Below are 26787 nucleotides of genomic sequence, written 5' to 3' on the forward strand. Positions count from 1 at the left end.
CCTATTAGTAGTTCAGTTTATAGGCGTGTTTTCAACTAAAAGAGGGGAGAGGGTCAGTGCCTCTATTACTCCACCTTGTTCAAGGGTCCACTGTACTCCGAGTTTAATAACATTGCCCTCACAGGGGCACCTGGGTGGCTCAGTCACTTAAGCATCCGACTTCGACCCAGGTCATGATCTCACAGTTCCTAGTTGGAGTCCCACATCAGGGTCTGTGCTGACAGCTCAGAGCCTGGAGCCTGCTTCGGATTCTGTGTCTGTCTCTCTCTCTGTCCCTCCCCTGCTTGTGCTTTGCCTCTCTCTCTTTCAAAAATAAACAGGGGCACCTGAGTGGCTCAGTAGATTGAGTGTCCGGCTTCGGCTCAGGTCATGATCTCGTGGTTCATGGGTTCAAGCCACGGGTCAGGCCCTATGGAGACAGCTAGCTCAGAGCCTGGAGCCTATCTTTGGATTCTGTGTGACAGCTCAGAGCCTGGAGCCCGCTTCAAATTCTGAGTCTCCCTCTCTCTCTGCCCCTCCTCCACTCACACTCTATCTCTCTCTCAAAAATGAATAAAGGTTAAAAAAAAGAGGCCATCTGCACTCTCATTAGAATACAGGCACCTAAGTCTCCCTGGGGAGCTACAGAGGTGTTTAAACTTGTGCTTCTTCTTTTTCCAGTGTCTTTGATCTCTACCCTGGCTGTCGTTCCTACTCAGTGGGTTTCTCCTATTCCCTCCAGTTTTCTGCTTCTGTGCTGTGGGATGGGAAGTCAGAAGAGCTATATTTATTGGACCAGAATCTTTAAACCATGAATAAGGAGAGTCTCCTCTGAGAAAAACATTGAAGCATGCTTTGCGGGACCTTCTATTTTCTTGACTTGTGCAGATTTCTTTTTCCTGTGGCTTGCCTCTTGGTACAGAGCCGTGGTTTGGATAATTACTGTTTCCTGATCAGTCAAATCCAGAAAAAGAGAAAGGTTCCCTAGACTAAGATTCCTTTGCTTTCAAACTTCCACTTGAATTCAGAGTCAGAGGGCCCGTCCACATAGTCTGAAATCGAGGTCCTGGACAATAGGGCGCAGAGAGTGAAAGCAAATCCTATCGGCACGTCCTACCAGGGGACCTCTGAGCGGGGATTTTCTGAGTACAGCTGAGCCTTGCATTTGAGGAAGTCATCGGCACCATTGGCAAACGCATTGCCTTCCTTTCCTTCCCCCCATTGTTCGCAGAATGGTGTCTCCTCAGACTGATGGGGCTGGTTGCAGGCCTGAGCCTATGTAATTGCCCTTGGGGAGGGGGAGAGGCTAGTTTTACCCCAGAAAAGGACTCTCCTGGACCGGTTTCCAGGAGGCCTCCTAAATCCCTTCTCTCTCTGGAAGAGAGAAGGAAGAGGGGGAAAGACAAACATTCTACTTCCCTTTTTTTCTATATCCCCACCGCAAGTTTCCGGTTTTCTAAGTCGAAACTGAAGATTTGCATTATTCAGCTTTCCCCAGAAGCCTATTCCCTTTTAAGGATGACCCTGGAAGGTGCCCACAACTATCTCAGAGACCATCTGGCAACAGTGCAGCAGGACAGTTCTTAGGAAACCAGCCTTTGGGTAGTTACTTCCCCATGAGGCTGGTCACAGCGAGAGAGCGGAACTGGGTTCAAGTCCAGATTCTTCCTCTACATCACTGCGTGCTGTCGAGTGGACTTAACATAGGCACTTGTGTCCCACCACCTACAGGACGATGGTGAGGTCCTGCTAGTATAATTATGTCTGTTCTCATAACATATAAATACACAAGGATTCTAAATGGACAGTCTGCACGGACACCCCGTTAACACTCTGGCCTGAGAGCATCGGGTGGACAGGCACAGGCTGGGGGGTGCGGTGGAGGGGAGAGCAAAGGGGGGCGTTTTCACTCTGGGCTTTCATGCATCTGCATTATTTAAGCATTTCCTGCAATTATCACTTCTGAAGTTTTTTTAGAGAAGGATTTTTGGGTTCTCTGGTTTTGTTTTGCTTTTTATCGAGTTTTTGTTTTTGAGAACTAAGAGCGGCAAATCCTAATCCTGTTCTTGCTGATACGGAGGTCAGTACGGTATCGGTATCGTGGCTAAACGTCAGGATTCTGGAGCTCACCTGCCTGGGTTCAAAGCCCAGCTCTCCATCCGGCAAATGTGTGGCCTCGGGGGTATCACTTAGCCAGCTCTGCCTCAGCTCTCCCCTCTTTGTGGAAGGACTGATAACAGCACGGGGTGGGGGGGGGGAGGGTAGCATGAGCACAAGTCAGCAGCACTCCTAGGGTTCTAGAACAGAGCCCTCCCCTCGTAAGCCCTACCTGAGTTGTTCTGGCTTATAAGTAAGATAGGGCATGAAAGTGCTTTGTAGTCTGCAATGCACTATACAAATAGGTCACAGCATCATAGAGAGACACTGGCTTTAAAAAGTTTTAAACTGCACAGAAGACACACAGTTTTACGCACCTGCGCAGCTGTAGGAGAACTTGAAATGCAAATCTGTGTCGTGGAGGAAAAGCTGGAGGGTTCCACAGGGAGAGAGAAGGAAGACAAGAAGCATGCAGAGTAGGACAAGGGGTCCTGAGAGAGACTCCTCTTCCCTGGGGGCCAGGAGGCCTGCAAAGGCCTGAAGAACCAAGTCTGCTGGGAGAACAGGACTAAGACCTACTGGGGCTGCAGAGAGTCCCTAGGCATGATCCTCCTTTTATTTTTTTAAAATGTGTTTTCAATGTTTTTTTATGGGGGGGGAGAAGCAGAGAGAGAGGGAGACACAGAATCCGAAGCAGGCTCCATCCAGGCTCTGAGCTGTCAGCACAGAGCCCGACGTGGGACTCAAACCCACAAACCATGAGATCATGATCTAAGCCAAAGTCAGATGCTCAACAGACTGAGCCACCCAGGTGCCCCTCAGCTCCTCCTTTAGGCTGGCTGGCTGGGAGGGTTTATCCTCCATCCCCTGAGGTGGAGGAAAACAGTCTGAGGATCCCAGTGGAGCAGGAAGGGCTCCGGCCACCTTGCCTGACCAGCTAATGCCCGGGTGGCCGCCTGGGCCGCGGTGGGCTGACTCTGCAGCCAAAAACTTCTCTGGGCTGCAGCCCAGTCTTTGTCTCACGTTCAGCTCCTTCGTATCTGTCCCCACAGAGTTCCAACGCTTCCCACTCTCTGAACTAACCCAGCCCTTAGGGAAAGAGACCTCCAGTTCCCCAGTGGACGGGCCGCAAAACACCAGGGGTCAAGGGCCTTCTTGTCCCCCACCCGCCACAAAAGGCTCAATTTCACGTCACAAATCGGTGGAGGCGTAGGGAGAGGGCCCTACGTATCAACTAAGAACAGAAGGAAACCCGAGCCGGGGAGGCACTTCGAAGGCCTAGGAAAATGGTTTTTAAGTTCTCTCTCAAACTGAAAGTAAACTTCAGGCTCCCGCTTAAGAGCTGGCCTCGAAAGGAGCAGAAAATCAACTCTTAGGCAGCAGAAAAATCACTGAGAATCACAACCAAAGCCAAACACATGTGATCTTTTTTTAAAAAAACACACATAAGCTGAGAAACTTTCTACAACAAATGCCAGATTTTAGCTTGGGAGAAAAACAGAAGCGTTTGGGTAAAATAAACAGAAGGGGGAGAAAGTTCCCCCTCGCATAAACCAAGGAGAACCTCCTTCCTGCAGATCAAGTTCTGACCTTTATGTGAACTCCAAATAACTGGCTCATGATTTCGCAAAGCAAGAGGAATGGCAAGCATTTTGAATGATGCTAAAAATTTTAGTTCTCTGGCTTTTTGTTAGGCAGCCAAATGTATCAGTCAGAACAAAAGTAGCTTAAAAATGTGTACTTCACCCTGTCAGGAGAGACGGGTAAGGGCTCACGAAAAGCCGCCCTCGGGTAGGCTGTGCAGGACACTGCCCTTTACGTGAAAACTAGAATTATCAGTGACAGCAGAGAAAGGAAGGCCAACTTCCTTTCACTCCTTGGTCAGCAAATATTTCCTGAGCACCTACTATGTTCCAGTCACAATTTTAGAAATAGACAAAAAGAGACAAAACCTCTCCTCTTGAGACTTAACTTCTCCAAAGCCAGATTTTTAAATAAAGGCATCCGTTCTCCGGTTTTCACAATGGAAATGACATCAAAGACATTCTCCTACACCCTCACTCATGCCTGTCAATCTGCTCATTTCTGCCTGGCCAGGAGCCCAGGATTCCTGCTGGCCCGTTGCCCCCTGAGTCCTCCCGGGCGTACACAGAGACCACCTGTCCAGGCACAAATCTCAGCCCCAGGCTGGTCAGGAAGAGCTCTGCCTAGGGATGCACTTGTTAGCAAATCCGGCTGGAGGAGGGGATTAAATAAGGACACGTATACGAGAAAGTGCTTCAGAAACAAAGCTGTCCAAGGACGAAAGGTCCTACCATTCAGTACCTCCCTCCCTCCCTCTCTCTCTCTCTCTCTCTCTCTCTCTCTCTCTCCCTCTCTCTCTCTCTCTCTCCCCCCCTCTCTCTCCCTCCCTCTCTCTCTCTCTCTCCCCCAGGACCCTGCCCATCGCTCGCAGGCTATCTCTGTCTCCATATTCACTGAGGTTGGTACAGAGTAGGAGACGAGCAGATGAGCTTCTTGCCACTGCTGCTGATAATGACAGTATGACAGTAACAACGGAGCATGAGCACACGCCCGGTACTTTTCTAAACAACCTGTCAGTCGGTGCCATTATTATCCCATCTGACCGGTGAGAAGACCACAACGAAGAAAAGTGAAGGCACGCGCCCAACGTCACACGACACGGAGTGCTTCCGTGGATTTGTGTGAAGCCACTGGCAGCGAGCAAGGGATCCACTGCTTTCAAACAAGTTCTCCAGCAGGTGGCCTGGGACACTCAAGGCTGCTCAAGGCTCCTTCCAGCTCACGTTCTTCAGGTCAGGACTCGCACTTTCGTGAGAGGCAGCGTGACGGAGAGGCGACGGACACGAATTCTGGTGCCAGGCCCTGTGGCTCACTTGGTGTGGGACCCTGGCAGGGCCCCCTCTCCTTCCTCTGCCTCGGGTTCCTCATCCACCCGATGGAGATCATGACATTACTCGTCTTAAATGCACCAATAAAAGGGGATCGGAGGAGCTGTGGGCACACAGACACAGTGTCGCGGTCATTACCGGCGGCGGCAGCAGCCCCTCCAAGCACAGCATCCACACTGGGGTCCGGGCACGTGGCCCCAGAGCAGAGCAGAGGCGATCCCCTCGCCCAGGCTTTCCCTGGAGCTTCCCCCAGTGAGGACGGCGTGAGCCGTGTGCCAGGACAGGGTCACATGGCCACCCCTATGAGGAGTGAGAGCCGGAGGAGCTGGCTTCCATCAGAAAGGACACGGGAGACCAGGGACCAGAACGACGGTGGCAGTGACCGCACGAGGGTGGAGGGGGGACGGCCCCCCACAGTGCAAGGCACCTGGGGGCAGGCCTTTGCACCTCCTGAGGCTCCCTAACAAGCCACCAGGTACACACAACACAAGAGCCCCTCTGCCACACTTTGTTCTGCAAAAGTGGGGGTGAGGACGGGAGACTGGAGTAGAAGCTCTTCCCTTGTTAAGGGGCTGGGGTCCCGGCTGCCCAAGACATGAAGAGCCCAGAGAGTCTCCACAATTACTTTTCCTAACACGTTTGTTGAGATGGTGGTTCTTTTTTTTTTTTTTTTAATGTTTATTTATTTTTGAGAGAGAGCATGAGCAGAGGAGGGGCAGAGAGAGGAGGAGACAGAATCTGAGGCAGGCTCCAGGCTCCGAGCTGTCAGCACAGAGCCCGATGTGGGACTCGAACCCACGAACTGTGAGATCATGACCTGAGCCGAAGTCGGATGCTCAACCAACTGAGCCCCCCAGGCTCCCAGAGCTGGTGGTTCTAATCAAAACATTAAAAGGCTTAAGAGCTTCTTCCAGGCTTACTGAAATGAACAGGAGACGCTAAAAGTTCTGGCGCTACCTCCCTGGCTTCCAATTTCTCCTTCCACCCTGCGTCTCTCCAAGTTTGTGGGTGGGTAAAGCAAATGTTTGTTCTTGGAACATACTGGTTTATTTTGTTGTTTGTGTGGCAACATGAGCTTGGATCCTTTAAAAAAAAAAAAAAAGCTCCTATAAGTTATAAGAAAGCAGCTCACGGGAACTCGATCTTTGTTTACAGTACACCAGACACACTTCAATGGAAAAGAGTTTTCATGAACCAGGAAGCTTCCTGGTTATAAACAGGACTTCTCAAAATGTTTTTCAAAAGTTAAAATTGCATTCAAATGCTGTCTCATTAACCCACCTCTCGAATTCTCAGTCACCCCAGTCATTTTGAATTTTACTAATATAAAAAATCTACTTCTTAGACCTACACACACACACACACACACACACACACACACACCCTTCTACTTTTCAAAGTCTGATGTATTATAATCAATCCCCAAAACAAGCTAATCTGGGGGGCAACCATCCATTTACCAGGCATCTCCACTTTACAAAACTTCCCTTCCCTGGAGAAGGCTTCCCAGAACCCCTTGACCACAGAGCATCCCCCCATTAACCAGCCACAAAGTTTCTTTATAGCCTCGACCAAAATAGGGCTCGGAGGTCCTTGCCGTGATTTGGGCTTGTGTTGGTGGCGGCCGAAGGAAGGCGCAGCGGCTAAGCGCAGGCTCTCGGAGCGGTCGCCTACGGCTAAAGCCAGATGTGGCACCTAGGGCTGATTACTCCCCCTTCCTTTGCCTTGGTCTCCTCAGCTGGCAAACGGAGATGATACCAGGGGCTGCCCTGCCGGGTGGTCCTGAGAAAGCACTTGGCTCAGGGCCTGGTCAACAGTGAGAGCTCCAGAAGGGGGAGGCTGTCATTTCACCCACGAGACCTCAGCCCCGTGACCCTGGGGCAGCGTGCCTTGCTCCTGCTCCATCCCAAGTGCACACGGCACAGCCTCTGTTCCCAGGCCATCTTCTGAAGACGCACAGCCCTAGAAGCTGGAGAGGCATCAGTCAACAAAACAGGTCAGGCTCCTCAGGGAGCCAATATTTTAAGTGAGGGAATGGCAGTCCAGTGTCTCAGAGGTGGTGTGAGCTGTGGGCAAAAAGTAGAGCAGAGGAGGGAAGATCAGGAGTGCAGGGCGCTGCTGTGGATGGGGAGGTCAGGGCAGGCCTCTCTGGAGGCTGGAAGAAGTGAAGGAGAACACTGCCTAGCACTTAGGGAGGGTGCTCCGAGCAAAAAAACAAAACAAAACAAAAAATGGCAGTGTAAAGCCGTGAGGCAGGAGTGTGTGGCTGTGCAGAGAGAGCAGGGTTGAGGGTGGAGGGAGAAGAGGTAAGGAGGTCAGGGAGCTGTAGGGTCAGACAGACAGGCCCTTGGGAGGACTCTGCCTTTTCCTCGACCAAACAGGGAATCCTTGTAGGCTTTGGAGCAGGGGAAGGACATGGTCTTTCAGTTTTTATCCCTTTTTTAATATATTTATTTTTATTTTTTAATGTTTATTTATTCTTTGAGAGAGAAAGAGCATAAGCAGGGGAGGGGCAGAGAGGAGACACAGAATCTGAAGCAGGCTCCAGGCTCCGAGCTGTCAGCACAGAACCCTACACGGGGCTCAAACACACAAACTGCAAGATCATGACCTGAGCCAAAGTCAGACACTTAACAGACTGAGCCACCCAGGCGCCCCTAAAGCACTTCACTTTTCAAAAGGATCCTTCTGGGGGTGGCTGGGTGGCTCAGTTGGTTAAGCAGCTGACTTCGACTCAGGTCATGATCCCATGGTTTATGGGTTCGAGCCCCGCGTCAGGCTCTGTGCTGACAGCTCAGAACCTGGAGCCTGCTTCTGATTCTGTGTCTCCCTCACTCTCTGCCCCTCCCCTGCTCACACTCTGTGTCTTTCTCTCTCAAAAATAAATAAACATTTAAAAAAAAGGATCCTTCTGGCTGCCTCGATGAGAACAAACTGAGAAACGACCCAGGTAGAAGTGAAGAGAGCAGTGAGGGGGGCCCCGCAATCACCTTGGCGGAAGCAATGTGCCCTTGTTCCAGCAGGTCAGTCAGTCCGCGGGGTGGAAGAAGTCGTTGGATTCTGAATCTGCTTTGAGGCTCGAGCCCACAGACTTGGTAGATGGATGGATACAGGTTTGAGGGAGCAAAGATGACAACGATTTTGGGTGTGAGCAAGTGGAAGTAGGAAACGGCCCTGAATGTTGCAGGGGGAAAGTGGGGAGCATCATGAGGTAGTAGCGACTTTTTGGTTGTTGGGGGTTTTATGGAGCTGTAGCTAGTAAGCCTCTTCCCTACTCTGGTCTCCAAAAAGGATTTTTCCTTCAAAACTCCTGCCTTTCCACCCAGTTCTTCTCCATGCAGAGGTGATTCATCTTGCTCTGGTGGTCCGCTCCTGCACCCGGAAGCTTCCGGGGGGGTGGGGCAGGGGGGACACCACTGCCACGGCCACCTCACCATGCTGTGTGAGGTGGCCTCTGGGTGCTCAAGGCTGCCAGAGACTGGGTGGGTACATCTAATAACAGCCACTATCAGGAAGCCCATGCCACCCCACACCTAAGCCACATCCTCCAACCAAGCCTTTATCAGTAACAAAGGTGATATTTTGATCTGTGTCTTCTTAACTTGTATCTCTCTCTTAAGTGGTTCAGAAATCTAGAAAACAGGCACGGTGTTTAAACCCCAACAATAAGTACCTTGGGGCATTTAAAATAACAACTACCTTTTGTCCAGAGATTTACAGCTCACTGGTACCTCAAAATAATCCCTGGGCATCATCTATCAATCAGCAACTGAGTCCTAAGCACCTACCACCAAGCACCACACGAGGCAATGAAGGGTGGGGTCAGGGAGGGAGGACTGAGTCACTAGCACCATTTCACAGTTGAGAAGGCAACTCCGAGACTAAGTATTTTGCGACAGCCACACCATCGGGAGGTAATATGCAAGCATGCCAGTCAGTCCATGCTTCTCAAGTCCATGATCTTTTCATATGTATAAGCTGGGTGACTGTGGGTAAGTTACTTAACCTCTCTGTGCCTCAGTTTTATCATCTATAAAACAGAGATTATGACAGTACCTACCTTGGTGGGTTATTGTGAGGCTGAAAAGAGTTAATTCATAGAAAGTACTTAGAATAACTGACAAATAGTAAGTCTCCAATAACTGTCATCAGCGCCATTATTACTACTATTACCAAGCTGCTTCTCTACTAATTAGGATAATAACTACCATTACTAGATAGTTACACCGTGCCAAGAACTGTGCAGCAACTCACCGAACCCTCACAACAACCCATGAGTTTTGTCCCTTCCCCCTTTTACACTTCAGAATCCAAGCCTTTGGAGAGCAAGGTTCAGGGCACCGGCTTGTGCTCACACAGCTACTACGTGTCAGTATCAGAAATTGAACCCAGCCCTCACTGAGCAAGCTACTTGCCAGAAACAGATTTACTGCATAAGATAAAGCAACAAGAATGTTCTAAGTTCTACACAAATGTTTAAAGCACCTGCAGAATCAAGGGCGCCTCTCAGATACACGAGCTCCTTTCAAGGAGTCTCGGCCCAAAAGTACAAATGGAAAAAAAAGACTCCGCGATTCTTGTTAACTTCATCCACAGTGTGTGATACTAATCACTCCAGACCACTTCCTATACCCACCACAACCTAAAAACCCACTTCCTCCCAGAACACGTCCCGGGGAGCAAAAGTCAACATCCAGCTCCAGTTTCTCCAAGAACACCTTGTATGTTGACGTACGCATGCCAGCAAGTAACCGAGCTGGAAAAACATTCTCCCAACGCCCGGAAAAGGATCAGAGCGCCTTGGACTGAAATGCATGGCGTCTTCAATGCTGCGAGGCTGAGCCAAGCTAGCAAGCAGCATTCTAGTGGACTGTGAGATCAGTGTCCCAGAGCACAGACCCCAGGGGCCTTTTCTGGACCTGACTTCAGGGACCTGCCTCTGTCATCTGACCGTGAGACCTACCAGTGGAATGGAACCCTCATAGCCCCAAGGCCTGTGCAGGCAACGGCAGAAGAAACGTCTGTCAGCCTGCCTGGGAAGCTAATCTGCCTTGAAGGACGAACCTAGGGGCCCTTTCAAGGACCGGGGGTGAAGGATGACTGTACTTCACATGTTGATCACAAGACCAGCCCTCAAGCTTCCCAAGGTCAGAATTCACCAGAAACATTCTAGAGAGGATATATCTGTCACACGTGGGGGACTGAGGGACAGAGAGGCCAAGAAAGAAAAGCAAGAACTTGAGTATATGTTAACCCCAGAGATCTGGCAGGAGAATGTGGAGCCTCCTAGACTTGAGAATCACTGTTGTATCAAAAGCTCTGGGCTGAAAGGCAATTGGTCAGACAAAAAAAAAAAAAAAATGCAGCCCACCGCCACCGAAGATTCCCTAATCCACACAGAGCAAGTCCTGATCACTCTGGAGGGATCCCTGCTAAGTGCCCATCATGGGCCAGGTACCACGCTAGGGCCTTTCTAAAAGAGAACATTTCTTGTAAAAATATAGTTTCCTGCTTTTCTTTTTTTTTTAATGTTTATTTATTGAGACAGAGGGAAACAGAGTATGAGTGGAGGAGGGGCGTAGAAAAAGGGAGACACAGAATCGGAAGCAGGCTCCAGGCTCTTAGCTGTCAGCATAGAGCCTGATGCAGTGCTCGAACCCATGAACCATGAGATCATGACCTGAGCTGAAGTCGGAGGCTTAACCAACTGAGCCACCAGGTGCCCCAAGTTTCCTGCTTTTATTGGGGGGAAAACAAATCACAAGAACTACAACACTGGGTCAAGTTCTCACATAACAATAGGCTACGGCTGCAGTAATGGCTGTCTTCTGGGGGACCTGACCTGTCCAACTCATCCCCAGTCTTCCAGCCCACTTCACGCATGTGGCTGCCAGGCCCCTGTGGACTGGTGGCCCAGGCACTGCATAAAGTAAGTAAGCGCTGCATCAGGTGGGGTGACGTGAGGTGGTACAGCTGGTCAGCCATCACTTGTTTCTACAATGCTGCCAAGTCTTCATTACGTTACAAGATTTTTGGTAGCACTTTCCTATTACCTGGGGCGGTGGGGGGCGCTCACGAAGGCTGTGTCGTTGATGGCCAACAATGTGGAGCCAGGCCTCTCCAGCAAGCGCACCTGACGCTCCCTAGGACTTACCCACCCCTATCCCCATCCCACCCCACCCCCCTATGCCCTGTATCCATCTGTCCTGCTCCTTAAGATCTGGGCTCTTGCTCCACCTCCCAGGGAAGGGAGGCAGACATGTGAGATCTCCAGCCTCCCCTGGCTTCAGAGGCTATTCCGCCACCCAGAGGGCACAAGTCTTTGTCAAGGGGCAGGGGGGAGGCCCCGAGGCCATCACAGCTGTGGCACTGATACATGGGCTGGTGGGATCAGTGCCTACAGTCCAGGCTAAAGCCAGGAATGGCAAGTGCCTGCCCCAAGGGAACCATATCCCCACATTTCAAGAACTTGAAAACTGCCCATCCCTGCTCCAACACCCACTCACAGTTGAATCATGACTCGTTACATCACAGACCAAGAATAAGCACTAAGCTTACTTAGCATCACTGCAGATGTGCTATCTCATGTCTTTTGACACTCAGTACCACCCTGATGGATCCAGGGGCAAACCTACAGCGAACTGTAGACACCAGAGACAGAGCCCAAGGCAGACAAAACTCTGCCCTTCGGAAGCATAGACACCTGACCTTCTTACTTGGCCAAGCACGCCCACCACCAATGCTCTTCTCAAGGCACAGAGATTCATCACGTGCTCTCCACGTCTCTGCTCATATGTTATGCATTTTACTCACATTACACATTTGAGTATGACTGTCACTGGCCTCTTTAACCGATGAGGAAACTGAAGCTTAACAAAGTTAAAGTAACTCACTCAAACTCATAGAGGGAACTAGAATTCAGACCCAGAAAGTCTGATGCCTGAGTCCATGCTGAATATAAATGCTGAACATAAATATAGAAGCATCGTTTCCTGATTTTCAGATGAGGAAGCTGAGCTTCACAAAGTCCGTGCAGTTGTGTGAGACGGCAAAACTAAGGAGGGGTCCCACTGGCAAGGCCGCGCTCTCCCACTCCTCCCTGGCTGCCTCCCCAGGAGCTCGCATCTCCTTTGTTTTCTTTGCTGTCTCCCTCAACGGCACCTCTCGGCCTCCACATCTGGGGCCAGAGGTCCACGGTTCACGGTTGTGAGCTGCCCTGTGGCCAGTGGGGCCCCTACCAGCATTCCCAGCCTTACCCATTGGATGCTGTAACACCCTCAGAATCCTCTGCCCCCGCCCCCATCAGGACACCAAAACCGTCTCCTGATGTTGGCAAATGCCCCATGGGTGGCAAAATCCGCCCCCCCAAGCTGTGAATCACACCAATACCAAGGGCGGGGCCCAGGACTGTGTGACAGAAAAGACACAAACTCATGGTGGAGCCCTGGGTATACGCTGAGCCTCAAATCCCAGCCCTGTTCTGGGCATGCGCCTCAGTCTCCGCGTATACGAGATGGGGACCACACGTGGTCTGCCTCCAGCCCGTGTGCGGAGGAAAGGAAACTAGTTGTCCAAGGCAGTTAGGTCAGCGGCTGGCTCAGTCGGGCTCAACCGCTGTTAGTTCCTGTCTGCGTAACGTCCAGTTGAGACCCACCTCACGGCAACCAGGAAACCCTCTCTGAAGAGACCAGTGGAAGTTCTTCCACATTCACAGATAAGCACCATCATCAGAAATACCATTTTCCTTATGGCATGAGAGAGAGGAAAATATGATCAAGTGAATTCCTCTAAACCAAGGGAGGGAGGGAGGGAGGGAGGGAGGGAGGAAGGAAGGAAGGAAGGAAGGAAGGAAGGAAAAAAAAGAGAGCGAGAAAGAAGAAAAGAAGGAAAGAAATAGGATGGGGAAGAAAAGGAAGAAAGGGTAGGGGAGGGAGAGAGGGAGGGAAGGAGGGAGGAAGGAAGGAGGAAGAGGGAGAGAGAGAGGGAGGGAGGGAAAGAAATGAAATGAAAAGGATGAAAACCACAAACAACTTAGCCTAGAAGTCACATATGAGAATCTTCCAACTCAAGCCTGGATTCCAAAGGCCCAGCACACAGCCCTGATGCTGTGAGTGAATCTGTACACACACGCACACAAGCGCTCACACACATAAGCACACACGAGTGAGCACACATATGCACGCTCACACACAAATGTCACAAGCAGAGCAACACTGAAGTGACAGCCGTTTATAATACTGAACTATCAGAAATAACTAGAGGCGCCTGGATAGCTCAGTTGGTTAAGCGTCGCCCTGTGTTTGGCTCTGTGCTGAGCATGGAGCCTGCTTGGGCTTCTCTCTCTCTCACTCTCTCTCAGAATAAATAAATATTAAAAAAAAAAAAAAAAGAGGAAGGATGCCTGGGCGGCTCAGTTGGTTCAGCGTCAGACTTCAGCTCAGGTCATGATCCCAAGGTTAGTGGGTTCGAGCCCCACATCAGGCTCTGTGCTGACAGCTCAGAGCCTGGAGCCTGCTTTGGATTCCGTGTCTCCCTCTCTCTCTGCCCCTCCCCTGCTCACCCTCTATCTGTCCACTTTTCTCTCTCTCAAAAATAATAAACATTTTAAAATGTTTTTAAAAAAGAAAGAATTAAATGCTCAACGAAAGAAGAATTAAAGAAAATGTTAGAGCAGATGCTGGAATATTATATAATTAACAATGCTTTAAAAGAACAGGGGCCCCTGGATGCCTCAGTCGACTGACAGTCTGACTCTGACTCAGGTTATGATCTCACATTTCATAGATGGAGCCCCGCATCGGGCTCTCGGCTGTCAGAGAGCTCTCTTTGGATCCTTTGTCCCCCACTCCTCTGTATCTCCTCCACTCACGCCATCTCTCAAAAATAAACATTAAAAAAATTATCAACATGAAAAAGTGCCCACAAAAAGACACTGAGGCAGACAAGATACAAAATACAATATGTGCAGTATGATCAGTCTGTAAGTTATATATAAAACATAAGGAAATACGGTAAAATGTTAGTAAGGTTGATCTCTAGATAGCATATTAAAGTATTTCTATTTCTTGGGGCACCTAGGTGGCTTACTCGGTTGAGCATCCAACTTCAGCTCAGGTCATGATCTCACAGTTGATGAGTTCAAGCCCCGCGTCAGGCTCAGAGCCTGGAGCCTGCTTTGGATTCTGTGTTTGTCTCACTCACTCTCTGCCCCTCTCTGCTCATGCTCTGTCTCTCTCTCAAAAATAAATAATAATAATAATAATAATAATAATAATAATAAATAACAGACGTGACGGGATAAAAAGATGCAATTAATTAGCTGTCATCCCTGAAGGAGTCATGTTAGTTCTGCAAGCAGATAGAAATGTTCACCAGGTGCTTTTGCAAGTCTTCTTTTCTTTTAAGTTTATTTATTTATTTGTGAGACAGAGAGAGGAAGTGAGCAAGCAGGGGAGGGGCAGAGATAGAGGGAGAGAGAGAATCCTGAGCAGGCTCCACACTGACAGAGCGAGCCCAATGCAAGGCTTTTCCTCACAAACTGCGAGATCATGACCTGAGCTGAAATCAAGAGTTGGGCACTTAACCAGACTGAGTCACCCAGGGGCCCCTGCAAAAAAAGTCTTGTTAGAGTTACTAACACTGACCAGTGAATCATTTCCTGAAAACTGGCCACTCTCAAGAGATGTACCAAATGCTCCCCCCAAAGGCTACCTACACACAGGGGCACACTGCACCCTGCCTCACATACGTGTTGCTGAAGACAAGCACATATAAAGTGCAAATTAAGCCCTATTTCTGACATACCAGGAGGGAGCTCTGTGTCATAAAATCCAGGAAATGGATTTATAACCTCTATCATCAGGAGAAAAAAGGAAATTTCCCGAATTTCACTGTTCTTGAAGTTTTTAAAGATTAGATTTTCTCAGTACAAGACATCTCAGCAAATTACATGCTCTAATGTTTTATTAACTCTCTGGATAAATGCTAAGATGGGACATGTAGGTGGCTCAGTTGGTTAAGAGTCTGACTTCAGCTCAGGTCATGATCTCACAGTTTGTGAGTTCAAGCCCCACATCGGGCTCTCTGCTGTCAGCGTAGACCCCTCTTCAGATCCTGTCTCCCTAACTCTCATGCTCGCTCTTGTTCACTCTCTCATAAATAAATAAAATAAAGCAAAATAAAATAAAATAAAGAAATGCACAGAGGCTTCAGATACAGCCTGGCACACTGCAGATACTAAAGCACTTTTGAGGGAGGAATGTGTGAACACACAGAAGCTATACATTGAGCAAAAGAAACTGGATTTGACAAAACATGACCGGTTTGCCAGCCACGTGTGTGAAAACAAACTCATGCAGGCTGTGTACACACACCGCAAAACGCATATTTCTCAAATCATCTGACCCAGTGGAATGGCGAGGAAACCTGAAAAGCGGGTTCCCCAAGGGCTCTACCAAAGGCACAGGAATGTTCCCCGTTGTAGATGCTCCAAGCATCAAAAGTGGCTCAAAGGAGGCCCTTCTCCTTTTCACCTGGTTCTTTTCAACAGAAAGTGCTGTTAACCACAAAAGTGCAGTAAATGTAAGCCTGTGACTTTTCCCCACAAGTTTCCAGTGCATAAAGATGAAATATTTTCAGAGGGCTCCGTGATGGGGCTTCCAAAAGGCAGGCAGCGTAATTTAAATTTCACCGTAAAAGGTCATCCCCATGTAAAGGCCATTGTCGGTCTGTCCTCCCACACAGAGGGCTGTAGCTAAAAGCCCCAGTTTTGGTTTTTCTAAGATAGGCCTGGTTTTAAATGTTCTACCTTTCTGTCTCCACACACTTACACACTTATATCTGGGTTTAGAGTTTGAAAGGGTCACCAGAACTCGGTGGTTCTCATTCAGGTGCAGTTTTGTCCCCTCAGGGGACATCTGGCAACTTCTAGAGACATTTTTGGTGGTCACCGCTGCACAGAGGAGGTGGGGCATGGGGCAGGGCAGGGGTGCCGCTGGCATCTAGTGGGGCAGGTCAGAGACGCCGCCCCTCAGCCTACAAGGCACAGGTCGGCTCCCACGAGCCCAGAAGTCTCTCGACTTATCTGGCCGCCCACGCTGGCAGTGCCCAGGCTGAGAGGCCCTCCCACAGCTGGAATGCTTAGCAGGGGAAGCCGAGGGAGCCTCAAATCAAAACTTCTGCCTCTGAACCAGAAGGTTTATTCCAGAGCTGAACTGTGCTCCTTTGGGAAGGGCTGCCCTGCATCAGCCTCTCTCAGCTCAGGCCTCTGTTCTTCGGTTGTAAAACAGGGACAATAAAAATACCTGCCTCCCAAGATTTGGTGCAAACGTAGTGAGGTGATGTGCATAAAAGGTTCCTGGCCCTCCAGCACCCTGCACATTGCAAACACAAAATGCATGAGAGACTAATCAGCAAAACTGAAACAACCTCTGGACCGTGACAGCCATTGCTGCCATAAACTGGGGAGCTGCCGGTCTGAGGAAGCATCAGCAAGCAGACGAGTCTTCTAGAAGCACAGCAGAGCCACTTGGGAGGCTGAGGTCTGGGGCAGCTCAGGGTTCTTTGAGAAGAAACACCAGCAATGGAGCAGGGTGTCCTGGAGTCACCTGTGCCCCCAACGATGTTCTGGGTGGGGGCAATGATTCACCACCTAAAGGCGTTGGGAGGAGGTCCCAGGTGCCAGGCCACTCCCAGGTCAGCGTTGGTGGAAGAGCAAATCCTATCAAAGACGTTCAGCCCCTAGACCCCAAAGGAAAGAGCGGAAGACTAAAACACCTTAGCACTGTTCACTTTGTCCTTTAAATAACGTAACAAAAGCAACTGAGAAAGCAGTGTTCAGGGCCTCCAACGGGTCCCCCAAAATGCCCACGTGCTGTAAGGTTTCCCCCCAGAAGGCCATTAACGACCACAACCAAGCCACTAGAGAGGCTCAGAGCCCCCACAAAAGCTCCGAGAGGGATGAGGAAGGACTCTGCGTGCAGTGGACTTGGGGTTTTAAAGAAAACGACAAAGGCATCTGCCCGGGGGCCACGTCAGCCTCCCGGATCCCATGTCACACTCATGCTCATGTGTAGCAGGAGGTCACTCGTGGCTCAACTTGGAATTTCCAGACTTCTGCTTTCTAAAGTTTGAGCGGGGGTTAAAAATTACTATAGGTTAATGCCGGCAACAAATGTGAGGGCTCTCTTTTAAGAGCTTCTCCCCCAAACCCTCAGTGGAACATGACCGAGCCGTGGCCGACCCCAGGCCGCAGAGAGACACGCCCCCTAGCCCTCAGACCACAGATGCGCCTCGCTGCTGGATCCGGATTGCAAAATGACACATGGGTCTTCCCCTTTGCTTATTAACAACCCTGAATTTTTTTTAATGTGTTGGAGAGTTTACCAAAATGCTAACAGAAAGACTTCTGTTATCCTTCTGTAAACAGCTTATTTTTTAATTTTTATAAAAACACATTACTGTTGTAGGCCTAAAAATAATACGATGCTATATATCGATTATATCTCAGATTTTTTTTTAATTGCAGTAAGAAAGAGAAAACAAAACCACATTATTTGCAGGGAGGCATAGGATGACAGAACTCAGTCTAGAATCTACTCTAGTCGTCTACCGTGCAACCTTAGACAAGTCACCCAGCCTCTCTGAGCCTACATTTAATCATATATAAACTGTGCTAATAATCTCTATCAGGGGAGAGGGAGCCACACATGGACAAGGGTGGGTAACAGGGTACAATGTAAAGCAGTTGAGTAAAATGAACTAAATCCTAACCCTCTCTTCCAGCCCCTATCCCTTTCTCCCACAATCCATCTCCTATCCACACTACCACCAGGGGCTCTCAGCTCTTTGAGAACAGGGACCTTGTCAATCCTATCCACCAAGGCCAAGTTGAGGGTGGGGCCCAGGACACAGCAGATGCTCAGTAATGACCTATTGAATGAATAAAGTAACTCTGGACAAAGGTCTCTAAGTTTCCGTGTCCTTGTCTGTAAGACAGAGATATCCCATTACATGTTGTGAAGTTTAAATGAGCTCATGTATAAGAAGGCGCCCTGGGCGAGACTTCCTCAAACGTAGATGCCTGCTAAGTAATAATCCACAGCGTATTCAGCTCCAACGAGACCACCAACAAAACTAAGCTTTGAAACGGTCACAAACTATACGCACGTCCTCGGGTGGCGTTTTTATTTTCTCCTCTGGTCCCAGGGACAGATGTAGACCTCCACACATCAGTGCCAGGTGGCCGGTCCCCCACCCCTGGGGAGAGGCTGGGCAGGGTGTGGCCTGCAGACCTCAGACCACAAGGCCGATCAATGTGGCCCACAACCACCACTGACCTGAAGAGGGTCTGAGAAGCCGGCTCCACACTCAAACACTCCGCCAGTTCCCCTCCACTGGTCTCTGGGCAGCCATGAGAGGCTCGGAGAGACAAGGGAGGCAGAGCAAAGGGGAGAAAACCAAACTCAAGAGAAAAAACCCTTGAGGGATCCTAAGCTGAGAGCTGCAAAAGTCCTGAGCAAAGAGCCCCAGGTTTTAACTTGGACAGAGACACCCCCACGATCATTCTGCACTGAGGAGAAGGTCGCCTGCTTAGCTCCGAGTGGCAGAAACCAGAGAGACTTAAATCTCAAAGGATGTGCACGGTCCCCCACTGGGATTTGGAGCGGAAGTGGATACCGCAGAGAAAGCACCCCAGTAAAGGGGCAGGTTCAGGCCCAGCTCTGCCACCACTCGCTGGAGGCCCCGGGCAGCTCCCGAAAACCTCTCTGGGACCCACTCTCACCAGCTGTCAAAATAAAGAGGTTATAAGGACACTCTTCCAGATCAAAGGTGGTCTATCTGCTGGAGAAGGAAGCTACAAAATCCAGACTTCATGTTAATGCACTGAACCTACTAGCTACCCATTTCTCCGGGACAGCAATCCCAAATCCCAGCACCTATGGGGGAGGGGAAGGGCTGGATGTCTCAGAGAGCATCCCACTCCCAGGGTAAGAAGTGATACCCAGGGAAGAAGAAGAGGGAGTCGGATAGAGAAGGGGGAAAATTCTGGAAGGCACTGAGCAAGTGAGCGAGATTATTCCCCACACCTAAGAAATTATTTCATGTTCTCAGCAAATACTTAATTGAGAACCTACTGTGGCCAGGCCCTGTCAGGAGCTGGAGACATAGTCGTGAGCAAGACAAACCCCAGATATGAAGGCATCTCCTCAGTCTCTGGTCACTGCTGAGTCCAGCTGGCCCTCCCCTCCCCTGTAGCTTTGGTCATCATTTACCTTACCAGTGTATTCTGAGAAGGAAAATCTAGTTCATGCATATGAAAGAAATATGCAAGGTGGTTATTCCTTTGTCCAATGTCATTAGCAAGCCAACCAGTTTTGGAGAGCCCATATAGAGTGGCACTGATAATCACAAGCAAGCCCAGCCTGGCCCCTGGGTGATCCAATTCCCTCAGGCCCTCACTAGCCATCAGGCCTGACCCCAGAGCAGCTGTGAATCCTTCAACCATGCCGTAGCCCTCACTAGAGATCACACTTCCCACTGCCCAGGTGGGACCCCTAAGAAGTCAACCCTACAGTCAGCTGGGCAAAAGAATCAGTTCAACCCCACTCGAGCAAGAAGCATATATTCCTCAAAATAAACACAAGTGCGAAGCCCAAGCATGAACCTCCCCATGCCAGAGAAGGCCGTGTGGGCCAAGGCCAATGCCTCCCACAGCCCAGCACATCAGACTCCCCCAACCTGCCCACATGGTCCCCCTGCCCTGACCCTCCCCCTCAGGAGGAAATGAGCCCAGCACCAGGAGGCCTTGGAGCAAACCAATCACCTGGATCTGGAACCTTCCAGGGCAGCAAAGCAACACTAAAGGATTAAGCTTCTCTTCACAGGGTAGGAAGGGGGGCTGCCCAAAGGCCCTTCTGGACACGTCACCTCCCCACCAGCATGGATTTGAACAGCACCCACTAGCTCTGAGATACCAGGTCCTCGCCCTCTAAGCCTTGACTTCCTCAACCTGCAGGCTGTTCTGACAAGTAAGCATGGCGCTGGCCCAGGGCAGCACTCCATCAACAGCCGCCAGCAGTCAACTGGCCAAGCCCCTCAGCAATACCCCCCCCACAGATCCCAAGAGCCATTTCACCGAACCTTGCCAATTTTGAAATAGCCCTCTTGAGAGGAGGGGAAGGAAAAAAATTTCAAGAAAAAAAATTGTTCAGCCATTTCCTTCCCCATTCTGCTTTGACCTTCCATAGTGTCCAACAGGTGGTACTGGTTCCAGTCAAGTGAACACTGAACTTTTTCTAAAGACAAGAATCCGCTGCTTTCCTGCAGTTGGCTATCCTCAGCTCTCCAGCCCTCTAGCCGAGAGGTGCACGTCTCCCAGAGCTCCGCCTAGGTCTCTCTGGTCTGAGGGGAGTAGTTCTGTTCTTGTTGGAAAAGAAGAACTCAGACTCAGTGTGACCCTGTTTATGAATCTGAGGCTAGAAGAGAAGGTTCCATCCAAAACAGAGCTGATAAAGACTAAGAAAACCATTGTGTGCCCTCGTGCCAGGTTCCAGATCTCACAAGTCAGTGCCCACTCTGTAGGGCTTTATTCTTAGTCTACCAGCCTCATTTTTACAGCTTGATAAGACTCCTCATATTAACAGATTCACAGATCATAAGAAAGCCTTTTATAGACCTTGAGCCTAATTCGAGGGCTGGAAAACATGAGTATCTATGATGTCTCTTTGGCATCTCTTTGGGTCCTAGGTTTCAGAAAGCCCTATTCTTCTCTGTGCAACGGCCTCCTCCAAGCAATCAGTCACCCTGTGTGTGTGTGTGTGTGTGTGTGTCCAGCACGCTATCTCTCTGTCTCTCTCTCTCTCACACACACACACACACACACACACACACACACACACACAATATACAAAAGAGAGTCAGAGACCAGGGCGATAGATTTATTCTCGCAAATGTCTCCAATGCGCTGAACTGCTGTCCTCCATTTCTGAATACCCGATAGTCCCAATCCACAGAGCTGTTGTGATTTGGCAGAAAGGAAGAGAGGAAAGAATTTCTGATCACTGGCAGAACATTAATTTCTAGTAAATATGCTAAAATTAGTCATGCAACTCAGAGGATACTTTTTCAAACTCGGGGACAGAAGGGAAGGGGGGAGAAGGAGAGAAGACGGGCCTTCCTTGCCGCACAGAGCACCAGAACCCCTTTACCTGGATGGCCCCAAAATGAAAAGGCCTATTGGTTCCAACATTAGGAAAATACACCACGTGCTGGCCCCAGTGGAGCAACAATTCAGGACACAGAGTGTTCTATTCATGAGGAAAACATAAGAGAGATGTTTTCTTTGACTATTCAGAGCCTCTGTGATGTTCCACTGGGCAAATAAAATTCATATGACCAAGAAGACACTGAAGACACCCCTTGTAACTCCCCAGCTCCGCAACGCAGCCACTCAGTGTCCCTGAAAAAAGGTGACCTCAGTGTAATGGGGTATTAGATTCTGAATTATTCAGGGACATAGTATCTTTACTATGTATAGTATCAATAAACAAGTCCAACTTGGCCTTCACTTCAATGTAAACAATTTGAGAAGTAAAGCCCGCTCTCTTTCTCTCTCCCTCTTTGCACTCAAGAATTTGGCAACTGGCAACTTCTCAGGGCCCAGGCACCTAAAATTCTGTTTGAAATGCTGTCACGATATTTCCTTGAGTCTCAGTGGTGATGCCTTTCAGCTTTAAATTCGGAAAATACCTTGAAATGCTCAGAAGCCCTGGTCTGTCTTGGAGCAAAGACTTCTTCACTAAGAAACAAAGAGAAACAGAATCTGAGTCCCTACCTTCTCTCACGATGACGTTCATGATAACACCACATACACTGGAGCACTACAAGGATGGCACTGAACTACAGAAGGCACATGGAATGCACTCGAAAAACAATAGTATGTATTATCGTTATTATGCAAACCTGTCGTTATTACACACGAGAACCAAGAAAAGCTCAGATTTTCCACCACCCTGCATTTCCACAGGAAATGAACACCTGTGACTAAGCCTTCATTCAACAGTTATTGAGCTCCTACTGTATGCCAGGCACTGAGGTGGGAGGTACAGAGATCATGAGAAAGCAAGGTGTAAATGGTCTGGTTGAGGGAGACACAGAGACACGAAACGGAGCACAGTGAGGGGACAGATGCAACAGAAGGGTGGACCCAGAGTGGATTTGACTAAACATAGATTTCCAGAAGCGGCCAACAGGAATTAGCCAGGTGGAGGAGAAAGGCGACAGGGACAGAGGGTGCCACCAGCCTGGAACGCTGAGAGAAGAGAGAGAAAACCACACACACACACAGGAACCATGTGGAGTCCACCATGGCTGAAGCAAATGCAGATGAAGAACACAAGAAGCCAGAGACATGAGCAGCCACAGGCCAACACCCTGAGGGCTCCAGGGGCCAAAGAAGGACTTTCGGCCATGGAATGACCTGCATTTTGGAAACATCCCTCCCGTCAATGGTAACAGCATGGAAAACAAATTTGTAGAGGCTGCAAAAAAGCAAAGATGAGCGAAACATATGGAATCACTGTCAAAGCTGTGTACATAAGGAGATTATCCACGTTTTGGCTCTGGGGAAGGAATTTCTTTTATTCCCTGTAAATGTTTATATCTCACTAGGCGTGCACACGCATGCACCCAGCATCTTGGGGGTCCAGTGATGGAGTTCCTGGCGCCGTGTTGTTTTGCAAAGCCTGTGCTTTCTGGGAAGGAGCATCTACCTGCAGCGGTTCCCCAAAGAACAGAAATCGGAGACTTGGAAAGTCTCAGGGACCGGACACATCAGTTATGCCAAGAAGGGGCAAATGGCAGACCAAGGGAGACACTTAATTTTGAATGTCGAACTTGACACTGGAAGCCCGTTAGCCTCCCATCAGCCGGTTTCTCAGTAAAGCTTCAAACATAAGAGGGGTGAAGGAAAACAGCAGAATTAAGAGAGCTTGTAAAACTGGGCAAATTGGCCACATTTAAAGCTCCACAAATACCATGTCCTGGACAGAAAAAAAAAGTGGTATTACATGATGTTTTTCAGAAAGAGAAAGAGGGGTGCCTGGGGGGCTCAGTCGGTTAAGCATCTGACTTTGGCTCAGGTCATGATCTCACAGTTTGTGAGTTCAAGCCCCACATGGGGCTCTGTGCTGATGGCTCAGAGCCTAGAGCCTGCTTCTAATTCTGTGTCTCCCTCTCTCTCAGCTCCTCCCCCACACACACTCTGTCTCTCTGTCTCTCTCCCTCTCTCTCTCTCTCTCTCTCAAAAATAAGTAAATGTTAAAAAAAATTTAATGAATAAACATTTTTTTAAAAAATTTTTTAAAGAAAGAAAGAGAGGGGCGCCTGGGTGGCTCAGTCGATTAAGTCCCCGGCTTTGGCTCAGGTCAGATCTCATCTTCGTGGGTTCGAGCCCCGCGTCAGGCTCTGTGCTGACAGCTCAGAGCCTGGAGCCTGCTTCAGGTTCTGTGTCTCCTTCTCTCTCTGCCCCTCCCCCTCTCATGCTCTATCTCTCTGTATCAAAAATAAATAAAACATTAAAAAAAATTTTTTAAAAAAAGAAAGAGAAAGAGAGTGGGGAAGCAGGGAGGGAGGACTCCAGCATCCATTCAATAAATGCCACACACAGGAGCGCATACCCACGTGCCACACACATGCGCAAAGGGCAACACGGTTATGTGCTGACATGACTCCAGAGTCAGACCCGAGCTTCATTCCTAGTGCTGCCATTTACTATGTGACCTTGCGTGAGCCAGTTTTCTAATGTCTTCGGGCCACAGTTTTTGACGCTGCTGAATAACAAAACCCAACTCACCGGGTCAATAAGGATGAAAGAGAAAATTGTATAAGGCAGTTGGCACCTAGTAAGTGCCCAAGAAAGTAAAGGCCATCACCAGTAGTCTTACAGATGAAACCTTCGTGCGACGGATCAGAAAGGAATTGGGAGCAAAGTCGCCCTTCCCAGAGATGCTGAACGGGTCAAAAGGCAAGTTCTGTGTCTCGTGCAGTAGCCTGGCTGAGGTCAGGGAGGAGGCTGCCGCGGAAACAAGGTGGCTGTCTGGGCCATGAACACCCACCCGCAGAGCCCTTACTAGGCACGAGACACCGCGACAGCCCATACTGCAGCAACGCCAGGAAGACTGGTCTTGTCTTCAAGGAGGCGAATCAATCAAAACGACATGGATACAAATATCTGTGATCCCACCCAGGAAACTGTGAGGCAGGTACAGAGGGCAGTTGTTAGAATACAAGCGGCCAATGGACAATTACATGCAAAATGGATAACGAAAAAGCACAGAAACAGATGTGGACTGAGCCCTGCAGGAAGGGTTGAATTCAGCCACATGGAGATCAGGAGAAGAGTGCTCCAGGCAGAGACAATGCTCTATACAGACTCACAGAGGCCAGAAAGAATAGGAAACAAAAATGGGACAGCAGGTTTGGGGGCGGGGGGGGGGGGGGGGGGAGAGGCATCGTGCCCGTTTTTTAAAACCTAGGAGTCTGGACTTTAATCCTTAGCTCAGCATCGTTCCGCAAGCTGCTTGTTCCAGGGGGACCTCAGCAGGGCTCCTGTGGGGCAAACTGGCTTCCACAGAATCAAACAGGCTCCCCGACCACAGCATGGATCTGAGCCCTTAGGAGTCTGAAGGGCTTCAGGAATCTCCTCAGAAGGAAGCATTTCCCAGCCCGTTTAACCAAATGGCCCTCTTCCCCCCTGCTCACAGTCTGTCCTGGTTCTGAGAGAATGCACAGTAAGGAAAAGGCCATTGTGTTGATCAGGGCTCTGCTTCAGAAAGTCTATTTTAGGGGGAACTGGGTGGCTCAGTTGCTTGAGCGTCTGACATCAGCTCGGGTCACGATCTCGTGGTTCACCAGTTCAAGCCCTGCGTGGGGCCTGCTGCTGTCAGCCCGTCAGCGCAGACCTGCCTCAGATCCTCTGTCCCCCTCTCCTTGCTTGCCCTCTCCCAAAAACAAATATTTTTAAGTCTATTTTATATATTACAAATATAGAAAATATGTTACTATTCCAACAGAGACTGATAACTTATTTCCAAATAGGATCTATGAGGCCATCTGCAAGAGGCCTGAATTTGGAAGGATTGAACTGCATTCACCATGGTCACCAAACATATCTACTCCTTTAAATGCAATTTTTTAAGCAGCATGCTATTTTTTAACAGGTGCTTTATGCCTGTGCTGTGCACACGCTGGGTAAAGGAGAGGACTCTGTGATAGGAGTCGGCTCACCTGGGGCCGCTGCAGAGAACGGTTTGCCATTGGCAGGTCAAGAGAGGACGATGAAGAGGGAGAAAGAGGAGGAGCCACATCACCCTGGACCAGCAGGCGGGAAGCCGTTCGGGAGGCACATGCCTGGCTTCTCACAGAGGACACTGGGGTTCTGACGGTAAGAGAACAAATCACAGCCCTGGATCTGAAGGCAGACAGATCTGGGTTTAATCCTGTCTCTACTTTTGACTTCATATTCTCAGAAACCTCATTTCTAGGAATCTGTCCTAGGCTAGTTGCCAATGTAATGTGACTTACAATCGCAAAAGAAAAAAAAAAAACAACCTAAACATCCCCGAACGATGACGTGGTTAAACCATGATAAGTACATATGATAAACTAGGAGGCCACCCTTAAAAATAACTTTTCGGGGGCGCCTGGGTGGCTCCGTCGGTTAAGTGTCCGACTTCGGCTCAGGTCATGATTTCAAGGTTCATGGGTTCAAACCCTGCATCGGGCTCTGTGCTGACAGCTCTGAGCCTGGAGCCTGCTTCAGATCCTGTGTCTCCCTCTCTCTCTCTGCCCCTCCCCCACTCGTGCTCCGCCTCTCTCTGTCTCTCAAAAGTAAACAAATGTAAAAAAAAATAACTTTTCAAAGATTTTTTTGGATAATAATTAAAGTCACAGCTCATGTAACATTAAAGGGGGCGGGGGGATGTGGCTTTAGACCCTATGCGAGTGACACGAAATTTATAGACAGATGAATGAGCGAAAGGAATGCAGGAAGTTTACAATGGGGGATGGCTCTGTGCTTAAAACAAGGCAGAGCAGTCAATGGCATGAAACCCGAGAGGACTGGCCTCAGCCCTCAGCACATTCCCTCGTAGGTTGTGTGGGGACCGGACAGGGCAGAGATAGACTCTTCTATCGTTTTCGGCAGAGATGTAGGTCAGTGTGTCACTTCTTCAAAGAGGTGAGTCAGGATCACAGCAGCCGATAAATCAAAGGCAGAAGAGACCAGAAGAGCTCAATTAAAGAGCCCCCCCTCCCCAGAGAGTCCAGCACTCCCCAAAGACTTAAATCTTCATGCTATTTTTTACCCAGCTATTGACTAAGAAGAATGCACTATTAAGAAGACCATCGCTCCCCTCTCCAACTGTCCTATAAATTGGTCCTGTGTTTCCCAATGCCAAAAGGGGCAGTAACTCATGTAGAGCAAAATGCCAGTAAGTACAAATTTAGAACATGGGTTAAACGGTACTCGGATCAAACCCCCAGCAACAGCCCTGAAAAGACAAGAGGAGGAGAAAGCAAGAGTCCTGCTCTCCCTACAACTTAATTCTATGCTCTAATTCAGAGCAGTATAATTAACCCCGAGTTTCGCTGCTAACACTGAGCTTTTTCAGCACGATGAGAATATCATTTAGTATCCTGCAATTGCCAATAATAGCAATATGACACAATGACACCTATTGAGGCTCTAATCGGGGCACACAGTCATTTACATAGAACATTTTCTGTGACTCTCTGTAAT

At 49.2% G+C, this 26787-nt stretch overlaps 1 protein-coding gene across 4 annotated transcripts in view; it reads right to left on the reverse strand.

Annotated features, from left to right (window-relative positions):
• Positions 1-25369, reverse strand: part of PTPRJ (protein tyrosine phosphatase receptor type J) — a 121283-nt gene extending 95914 nt beyond the window's left edge. For 2 of the 4 annotated variants that reach the window (XM_029956351.1, XM_029956350.1), the window contains exon 1: positions 25275-25369. In XM_029956351.1, the coding sequence (XP_029812211.1) occupies positions 25275-25354 (80 nt within the window). In that variant the 5' untranslated portion in view covers positions 25355-25369. Of the gene's footprint in view, positions 1-20129; positions 20232-25274 lie in introns of those variants that run through there. The other 2 variants (XM_029956354.1, XM_029956352.1) reach the window with 2 other exon arrangements.
• Between the last annotated feature and the right edge of the window lie 1418 nt (positions 25370-26787).

Source organism: Suricata suricatta, chromosome 11 (genome assembly GCF_006229205.1).
Source record: "Suricata suricatta isolate VVHF042 chromosome 11, meerkat_22Aug2017_6uvM2_HiC, whole genome shotgun sequence".
Taxonomy (NCBI): Eukaryota; Metazoa; Chordata; class Mammalia; order Carnivora; family Herpestidae; genus Suricata; species Suricata suricatta.